The sequence below is a fragment of the Arachis ipaensis genome, chromosome B02, assembly GCF_000816755.2.
Source record: "Arachis ipaensis cultivar K30076 chromosome B02, Araip1.1, whole genome shotgun sequence".
In the NCBI taxonomy this organism is placed as follows: Eukaryota; Viridiplantae; Streptophyta; class Magnoliopsida; order Fabales; family Fabaceae; genus Arachis; species Arachis ipaensis.
Window position 1 is genome coordinate 21,092,013 of NC_029786.2, and position 9,508 is coordinate 21,101,520.

The 9,508-nt window shown below is 33.2% G+C and overlaps 2 protein-coding genes across 3 annotated transcripts in view; both read right to left on the bottom strand.

Moving 5' to 3' along the window:
- LOC107625084 overlaps nucleotides 1–2,843 on the bottom strand; it is a 3,590-nt gene extending 747 nt beyond the window's left edge. The window contains exons 1-3 of the mRNA XM_016327653.2: nucleotides 2,354–2,843; nucleotides 1,903–2,016; nucleotides 44–142 (exon numbers count right to left, since the gene is read on the bottom strand). Coding sequence (XP_016183139.1) covers nucleotides 44–142; nucleotides 1,903–2,016; nucleotide 2,354 — 214 coding nt within the window. The 5' untranslated portion in view covers nucleotides 2,355–2,843. The remainder of the gene's footprint in view (nucleotides 1–43; nucleotides 143–1,902; nucleotides 2,017–2,353) is intronic.
- Nucleotides 3,333–9,466, bottom strand: LOC107625085 (protein kish). Of its 2 annotated transcripts, XM_016327655.1 has the most exons (6): nucleotides 9,144–9,466; nucleotides 7,700–7,747; nucleotides 7,467–7,573; nucleotides 5,177–5,211; nucleotides 4,257–4,348; nucleotides 3,333–3,628 (listed from the first exon to the last, which is right to left on the bottom strand). In XM_016327655.1, exons 2-5 carry the CDS (start codon nucleotides 7,700–7,702, stop codon nucleotides 4,281–4,283), a joined length of 213 nt encoding a protein of 70 aa, XP_016183141.1. In that variant the 5' UTR covers nucleotides 7,703–7,747; nucleotides 9,144–9,466; the 3' UTR covers nucleotides 3,333–3,628; nucleotides 4,257–4,280. The 2 variants fall into 2 exon arrangements, with proteins under 2 accessions (XP_016183141.1, XP_016183140.1); XM_016327654.2 differs by lacking the exons at nucleotides 3,333–3,628; nucleotides 4,257–4,348 and adding an exon at nucleotides 4,690–5,062.

The following is a 9,508-nucleotide window of genomic DNA, read 5'->3' on the forward strand; positions in this document are numbered from 1 at the left end:
ATAATATGAGCCATAATTTTCTCGCTAATTAACGAGAATTTACCGGGACTAGATAGAACTGCACGTGGACGTAAGGCAGCAGAATTAGATCTTGCAATTTGTTTTGGCCTCTCACCAACTTGTTTGCTATTCTTCAATATTCCTGTAAATCATAATATGATTTATTCAAGATTCTAAGAATCGAATCAGCTATTGAATCGGTTAAATTAGAGGTTTAATAGTTTAAAAATTTAATTAAAATTAAATTACATGTAATAAAATAGTACATATATGTACAAAACATACGTTTTTTTTTTGTGTTTTATTAAAATTAACTGCTAAAAACTGGATCGGTTCGGCCGATTTATCAGTTTTTGAAATTTTTGTACTAATTTAGTTGACAAAGAAGTTTTTATCTGAACTGAATTAGTTTTGTAGTTTTTTTTTTGGTTAATTGAATCGAACAGGCTGATTTAGTTCGATTTTTAAAACTATGGATTTATTAGATCCAACCCAATAATTATTCTATTGGTCCTTATAGTTTTACCAAATTTGTAATGAAGTTTTTATATTTTTTTTTCAATTAAGTTCCTATATTATTTTTAATTTTATAATTAGATCATTTTCATGTAAAAAATATTAAAACGAACAGAATATTCTTCTCAAAAAATATATGGTCAAAGATTTAGTTAGGTTTTTAGTTATAGATACTTTAAAATTTTAATTTGCAAAGAAATATTCAATTGACTCTAATATTTTTTAGAGTAGAAAGAATCTAATTATAAAATTAGAAACGGTACAAGAACCCAATTAAAAAAAATATAAGGACCTAATTGAAAATTTAGTAAAATTATAGAGACTAACAGAGTAATTAAATCTAAATCGATATAATGTTTCATATAAAATTTTGCTATCTAAGCTAACTTTTTACAAGAAAAAAAAAAAAACAAAACAAAACAAAAGAAGTATAGTTCCATTTATTATTTGCGTATAGTTAGGTAGAAAATGTTTAGAAACAACAAACAAGTGAAACTTTCACATCCTAACCAAGTTGAAAATGTTGGCTGGTTTAGGAGAAGTATCTAACTAACTTATTTTAGCTTTTAATCCTTTTTAGCTGAAGTTCTCAACGTTAAGTTTTTTTTTTTTAATAATAAAATAAAAAATACAATATAAGTGTCTAAACTGGTTGCCCAAAGCTGATGTAGTGATTTGCAAATAAATTTTTCTATTTTATTAGCACACTAAACAATTTCCTTTCAATAAATTAAATGATTATAGTAATAATAAATATAAGGTTAGTCAAAATAGTAAATATTTCTGTTTTGGCTCAGCCCATCAAGCCTAAGATCTGGACTCGGATGACCGCCCGACCCGACGGGTTACCAAATCCAAATCAGGAGGTGACCCGAACGACGTCCCCTTTCGCGTGAGCCTAGATAGCTAGCATAGGAAGTTTCTAAGAAAGAGGGTCTGGCCATGTGGTACCCGTCCTAAGTACAAACTATATAAGGGGAGGGGCTTACCTCTCCCCCAGGTACGTCACTCACACTAAATCTAACCGCCACCTTTTTCGTACGACTTCTAACTTGAGCGTTGGAGTCCTTTTTGCAGGTGGCACTCCCCCTCCACACATCGTCAGCTCGGAAGCACCCTGTTCGCACCTCGCTCCTGGCAAGTCCTCCCAGCCTTCCACTCTCACGCAGAACCCGACCCGTTCCAGACCCGGTCTAACGAACAATTTCATACTTTAATTAGAGGTTATCTTCGTTTAGAAATTTTGAACAAAACTCATTATTCGTTATCTTCTCCTAAAACATGCACAATCAATTTCATATTGGAACTTTGAAGTCAACGCTTAGAAAACAAATTGTTGGAGGAGTGAAAAAAGAAAGACATTGTGTTTAAATAAAACAAAATTACCTTCAAAATGTAGGGAGTCAATGAACTTCAGGAACACCCTACTTTCACTATCACTTTCTGAAAAATCATCATCATCGTCTTGATCTTCGGTTCTCACTTTCAGTCTTGGATACACTTTAAAACAGAACACATACACAAGTTTAATAAGTAAGAGATTAACACCATGATATATATATGGTTATGTAAATATATTCGAAAATATATATAATTACCCAAAAATAATCTCTTAACGGGAATAAATTAAAGCAATAATTCCATCTAACAAGAATTACCGAATGATTAGCCAACTAAAATGATATTTTGACAAATTAATAAAACAACAAATATTTAGCTAGAGCAATTAATATAATAATGAAGCCTAGTATATCATATCATAATATTTTGTAATAAGCAACAATAATATAATGTAGTAGTATTGATGAACACACATAGATGTGTGAGGGAAACTCACTTATTAATTTCTTTTGCTGCTTCGAAATTAGAGTTTGGAATATAGTTGCACGTAAAATGAGAGAACATATTCTAAAGTTGAAAATTCTTGTGGTTTATATAAAGCCTTTAATTTTAGCCTATGCTACTGGTAAATGAGTAAAAATGAAGTCAAGTTAGGAGGGATAAACTGAAAAAGTGAAAAGGTACTATGTATAATTAATTAACTATGTTTCTTTACTTGAACACCAAGAATGTCAGATCAGATTGTTCAGATACATGTGTGTGGCATTCATTGAGAACTAATTTGTTTTTCTGAATTCTTCATGTCTTGGTCAATCTCTGCAAGGTCCATGCTGATTTTTTTCCCCCCTATTTTCTTGTTGATTTTCTCTTTTAAACTGAGCTCTCCTTGAACTTTGTTGATTCTCTTTCTTGCCTTGGATATTAGCTTTATCTTTATTCTTGGTTTCATAATTTTCTCCTTAATACTTTCACATGTTTCTTCATAGATATCCTCCATGTATAGCCTTTTAACAAAAATACAGTGAAGAAAGCTTTTATTTCAATCATTTGAAGAAGATCGGTGGATGGATGGAGGAGTGATGCATATTACATGAGAGTAGTAGTTTTTGAAGGCTAAAAGTTATTAGGTTTTTTGCAAAAGGTTAAACGTTGGATTAGTTTTATTTTCAAAAATGAATCATCCCAATATAGAATTATATTTTATTAAAAAATAAGTCTATATGCTCCTTGCTAAAATTATTTAGAGCAATTTCAATGCATTCTTTTTAGAATCTTTGTTCTGAGATATGAAGACCTTTGAAAAACTTTTTTTGGTTGGAGAAAAAATGATGTCTGTCCTTGCTCACAGTTCGAGGAAGTCCTCTACTTTTTTCCTCTCAACTTTCTTTCTTCTTTCCAACTAAGCAAAGCATAAATGATCATCCCACAAGATGAACCAAATTACTAAAACCACTGATATTATCAGAAGGAAAGAGTAATTGAAACATTGTTGGCTTAGTTTTCCTCATATCGAAGCTTATAGAATACCAGTGGGGGAAGTTCAAATAGGTTTAGGAGAAAAATAAAATGCACATTCCACAATGATAAATGTATGCCTCTGGAGAAAATAGACACAGATATTAATAAATGAATCGGGTAAATTAATAAATGAGCTTGAAACAAGGAACAAGTTCATAGGGCTCTCACGTAAAAATATGCAAGTACAAACTAATTCCAGGTCCTGCAAATCATTCAGCATATAGAACAGCACTAGAGCATAGAATGGATGACCCTGCAAATTCATGAAATATTATTAGAAATATTCAACTTAATAAAAGAACCGATACACAATATTATGCTACATTCTATTAATAAACTAAATTATGTCTATTGAGTCTGCTTCTCTCCTCAACATCAACCCCATGATCCACACACACACACAGACAGTCACATAAATGCTAACATGATCAATAACATTTATATGACAGGAGGGTGTGAAGGCATGGAAGAAGGAAAAAGTCAAAACATGTAATTTTAACATAAATCTATAATTTCGCTAAAACAGCAAGCAAAAGTCTACAATACATAAGGGTGTTCTTGAGAAGCTATATATAGAGAACGATAATGGTAAAATATCAACAATCACCAAGTCAACATCCATCAGATTAAGATTCAAGTTCTTTAACAGGTTAAACATTGAACAATTAACATTTGTTAGGGAATACGCCAATCAGAGTTACAAAAAGATTACAGCGGTTGAATTATGAACATTATTATACAGAAAACAACACAGCCTTACAAGTCACTATGTGGTTTAGGGAACTCTTAAAAACTATTTTATGGGGAACAAAATTACACATTAAGCAATAATATCAATTTCATGACTACGGATATTTGTATGTTTAAAAGAGAAAACCTACCACTGAATAGAGGTACCATGTAGCTCAGAAGAAGATTATTGAAACACCCATCATAAAGCAACCTACGGATACCCACGGGCTTAATCGCTCCCCTGTTTCAGCAACAACTCCAGAAGATAAAATCACTGATTATCATCCAATCAAATATATTTTTTATGCTCACTTACTTTGTAGCATTTCATTTTAGAGCTTTCTGGGCAAAATAAATATCTAACACAAAAATATATTCCTCAATACATCCCCACAATGGTAAAGCTAGGACTCAAGGATTCCACCATAATTTAGCCTTGTGATCACAGGACATTAAAATGCATTTCGAAGGAGGAATGCTCCAACATAGCTAGGATTTATAGAAAAGATACATAAATATCTATAGAAGTGGTTGAGGTTGTAAAAGATGAATATTGGCACAGAAATAAAATGAGATTACGACTAAAATCCAAACCTTCTCTATTTGCATCCATCATAAAATCATAATGAATTATTATATCCCTAGATTTTCAACCAAGAAAGGTAAGTCATAAACACTCACTAAGAGTCCATATCCTTCTTGTTTAAAGGTAAGAAGGTGCAAGTACAACTAACTATGGTTTGATAAGTCAGGATTGGACTAGGGTTAACAAACTGATTGATTAGAAAAATAGCAATACATGATAAATTGACAAATGGAGAAATCTTTAGAGCATCAATCACATGGAGCCAAAAATAAAAAGGAATTTTTTTTTTTTTACAGAAGCAAAGGGAAACATAAAATACAAATCCATGGTAACCCAAATGCAGATATGGCTTCTTCCCTACCCTTCTTTCTGCTCCAGTCATTTCCATAGCATAAACAAAGAAAACAACCAGAAATTTGAAAGTGCACATGAAAAATTAAAATGAAACTTCACCCAATAGTAAATCAAATAGGAGACTGTTACCTATTCTTGCCGCCTTCCAAAAGAACCCACGAAATCTGTCGCAAAAGAACTTGTCATTAGTGATTAGTGTCACTTGTTCAGCAAGATCTAAACATATGCTATGAAGAAAGCAAACACATTTGCAAAATCCAAAAGATATATACAATGATTCAAAGAATCAAAACATAATATAACTAGGTGAAGGTTCCAAAAAGAATTGTGATTGACGAAACATGTAAATTCACATGTGAATAAGTGAATATTATCAAACATTTGTAGAAAGAGAAAGGGTAACCGCAGATATCGTTAAAATTAGGGACTCTATTCAATAACAGAAAATAATGGTGCAGTCATGCGCACACCATCCATGGGGAAGCTATGATGCTAAAGGTGTATCAACACATGTTTCAATCACAACCAAAAGTCACACCATATAGCAGCCACTACTGCACTATGCAGACTAAAAATCCAAGACCCCTGTTTCCTATGGATTGTATAGTTTCTTTTTTCTTTTACCCTTCCGATTCTGCTTGTGTTTCTTCAAAGGTTTTTTAGATCAAAATCGCCCACTAAAAAGATTTAGCAACCAAATTTGTACGACCTGGATTTAGTTAAGTATATCAAAATAACATTTAACAAAGCAAAGAGTATTTGGCAGGATAAATGAGTCAAGAATCAAGATAAGGGAACAGATCGTCCAAATGTTAGATGTTCACAAGTCATTATCATGTGAGATTACTCACCATTGATTTTAAAAATGGGACCCAGACAAGAATGACATAAAAGAAAGAGTAAATACCTCAAATTTTCAGATCGGACACTTTGGTCCCCAACAAATTTTTGTTCACCAAAAGTCCTTGAGAGTTACTCTTGTCGGATAGATTGGTCCCTTGGTCACTTTCAATCAAATTTTCAATGTGTTGGACAAATAGGTCCCTAGTCCCCCTTCAAAATGACGAAAGGACCAATTTGTTTGGCGGGAGTAATTCTTGAGGACTTATAGTGAATAAATATTGGGGACCAAAGCATCCGATTTAGAATTCCTTGAGGACCAAATTGGGTGTTTTTTTTTTTCTAAAAGAAATAACGATGAAAAAGCAATAAGATCATTCGAAAATTTAACATGAGAGGATCCAATCCCATGGAAATGGAGAATGTGCTAGAGATGTGTTGATTTTTCATAATGATACTTTGACTTAGGGTTGATGTGGTTGGGACTGGTTCACCTATAAAAAACGTGAGGCAGCAAGCAAAAGTGAAGAAGAAAACTAGTTCAAGTCTTTCTAGATCATAGGGACAGAACCTATATAATATGTAAAGGAGGAATAAGCCAATGAAATTAACATGGAAAGTTACGTGTAGTATATTGAAGACAATTATTCCAACCAATGAGCATGTTTAGGGTTTTAAAACATAAGTTACTTTAAGTCCTAGAGACCTAAACATAACTATGCTTTGGTTCTGTAATTTGTTTACTCACTTATGCTACAGGACTTCTGTTGTAGTGACTTGTTAAATTTGCATCAGATTGATGATGATTGTGTGTTATTTATAAATGTTTGCATCTTGTGCCTTACTCTTCAATGTGATAACAATCTCACTCTCCTGTATCCTATTGAAGCATATTAAGGTTCAGCTGCTCTGTTTTAGTATTCAAGATTAATAACTATGATGATTAAGAGAACTCTAAAATTTTCGATAAAAATAACATTAGGAAGACTAGGGAGTACATTGAGGACAAGGAACTATTATCCCCAATTGTTTTCCATGTTTAGATGTTTAGATAAGTTCCCAAACAAGGTAAACTGATAAAGGTTTAGAAAAAGGCTGTTTTTGGTTGAAGGCTAAAAATGGGATAGAAATTTTCATGGCTGAACTAAAGCTTCCCTATTCTTCCATTCTCCTCCATCTAAAAATCAAGAGAGTATCACATATGCCATTTTAGTAATAAGTAAAAGCTAGTCATCGAACATGTGGGCAAATTGAATTGCTCCAAGAAACATAGATTAATATCCTAACCCTAAAGTGAATACTATATCCTCACAACAACACACCAAAAAGCAACATTCATAATGAAAGCATATGTATTTAGATGAAGCCATAATGGATAATCAACAGTTCAAGTGTTCAACATCTCCATAAACACTACCGTAGTGCAATCTATTCTATATCTATTACCTATCACTATCACTTTTTACTAAATCCTGGATCAACAAAAAGCAACAATGAAAGGTAAAATGTATGAACGAACAGTAATATATATAGAAACGTATCTATGTATGTATGTATGTATATAGATGCAAATACATACCCAGTTCTTTGTTCAAGGACTGCTGGAAACTGCATCTTGAAGTAAGTGCAGGCACATATTCCAAGTAGTATCACAGTAAGGAACGAATGGAAATTGAATAGCGCAGACTGAAAACAAATGTGTAAAATGGATGTCAAAAACCAAAAAAGCATTTGCCCTCAGTAGATAAAATTAAAATTAAAATAATAACGGACAAAAAACTCATTCAAGAATCAGAATTGAAGATCCCTTACCATTTTCACACGTTAGAATGCACTATTCTTCACTTTTTCTTACACCAACTGTAACAAAAACATAGTAAGATGTGAATCATACAAGTAATAATTGAGTAAATCATAACTCAAGAATAGATCTGATCTATTGAATGCCTGAATGGTTTTATTTATCGACAAGGTGGCATAGATCTTGAAAAGGAGGAGAAAAAGAGAGAATACGAACAAGCAAATAAGAAAATTGGGGTGGGTTACCAAAATTGAAGCAAATAAAATAAGGTGAAAACTCAGGTAAAGTCGATTTCACGTGAAGTTGATATCTGAGAGCCGTTAGATGAAAATTTAGTCAAATCAGTCAAATCATCTAACGACTCTCAGGTATCAACTTCACGTGAAGTCGACTGCACCTGAGTTTCCACCATAAAATAATCCCACGCATAATTGTCAAAACCGAACCGGGGATCAAATCGGTCAGTTACTGGGTCATTGTGTCACTGGTTCAACCGATGGGTCACAAGTTCAACCGGTTGACTAAGTCTTATTTAAATAAAAATATAAAATAATAAAAAACTTAAAATTCGGTATGCATGTCTTCACAAAGATTTTAACAACAATCGAGTCTCAAATTCTAAATATAACTAATACGAAAATAAACATAAAACTAATCATTACTACTACAATAATATCTTAATTTGATAGAATAAGAATAACAATCCATAAACTATATCCAATGAATAATTTCAAAGTCGGAGCATCTAAAAAAATTCAACATCATTCCATCAGCAACAATCAACACTCAACAAAATCACTTCGTATTCATAATCAATAAAACCAATTAACAATCAACGAAATCATTCATAATCAGCAAAATCATTGCATATTCATAGTTAGCAAAACCAATTCATAAACTCAAATCAACGAAATCATTCATAATCAGCAACATAATTCATAAACCAATTCAACACTCAGCAAATCAATGCCTATTCATAGTCAGCAAAACCAATTCATCAACCAATTCAACAATCAACGAAATCATTCATAATCAGCAAAATAATTCATAAACCAATTCAACAATCAACGAAATCATTCATAATCATCAAAATAATTCATAAACCAATTCAACACTAAGAAATCACTGCATATTCATAGTCAACAAAACCAATTCATAAACCAATTCAACAATCAAAGAAATCATTCATAATCATCAAAATAATTCATAAACCAATTCAACACTCAACAAATCACTGCATATTCATAGTCAGCAAACCCAGTTCATAAGCCGATTCAACAATAAAATTAACAACAATAACATTTCAACCATTTCAACGTTTCAAGTTCAACCTCTGTCATATCTAATCAGATTCATAAATCAAACAACAATAAAATTAACAGAAATAACATCAATGAATCAACTATTAAAACTTAATATAGAATATTAGAATAACTGAAAAAAAAAAGAGATTACGTGTTGACTGTTGTTGCAGCGGCAGAATCAAGCAGTGAAGTGCAGGCAGCAATAATCGCAGAAGAGAAGCGAGGGAGGGACGGAGGAGCGGCGCAGCGAGACGCAAGCATTCACCAGGAAGCACAGCTGCAGGAAGCGAGGCAAGACGCGAGCAGTGGAGCACACCCGGCCTTTGGTGCAGTGATGGCGGACGAGCGGAAGAGACGCGAGCGTGCGATGGATCCGGCGAGAGCACAGGATGCGGTGGATCCGGAGGAGACGCGACTCGCGAGCACACGATGCAGTGGATCCGGCGAGAGGCGCGGCACGGAAGCGAGCGTGCGGTGGCGGTGAACCGAGGTGAGAGTCAGAGAGATGGGGGAAAG

Excerpts from the sequence above, each read along its gene's own strand:
- LOC107625085 (XM_016327654.2), bottom strand. Across the intron at positions 5,212-7,466 it reads GTCCTTGAACAAAGAACTGG|ATTTCGTGGGTTCTTTTGGA; the intron begins GTATGTATTTGC and ends CTTTTGCGACAG. Across the intron at positions 5,063-5,176 it reads TTGGAAGGCGGCAAGAATAG|AAAGAAGGGTAGGGAAGAAG; the intron begins GTAACAGTCTCC and ends TGACTGGAGCAG.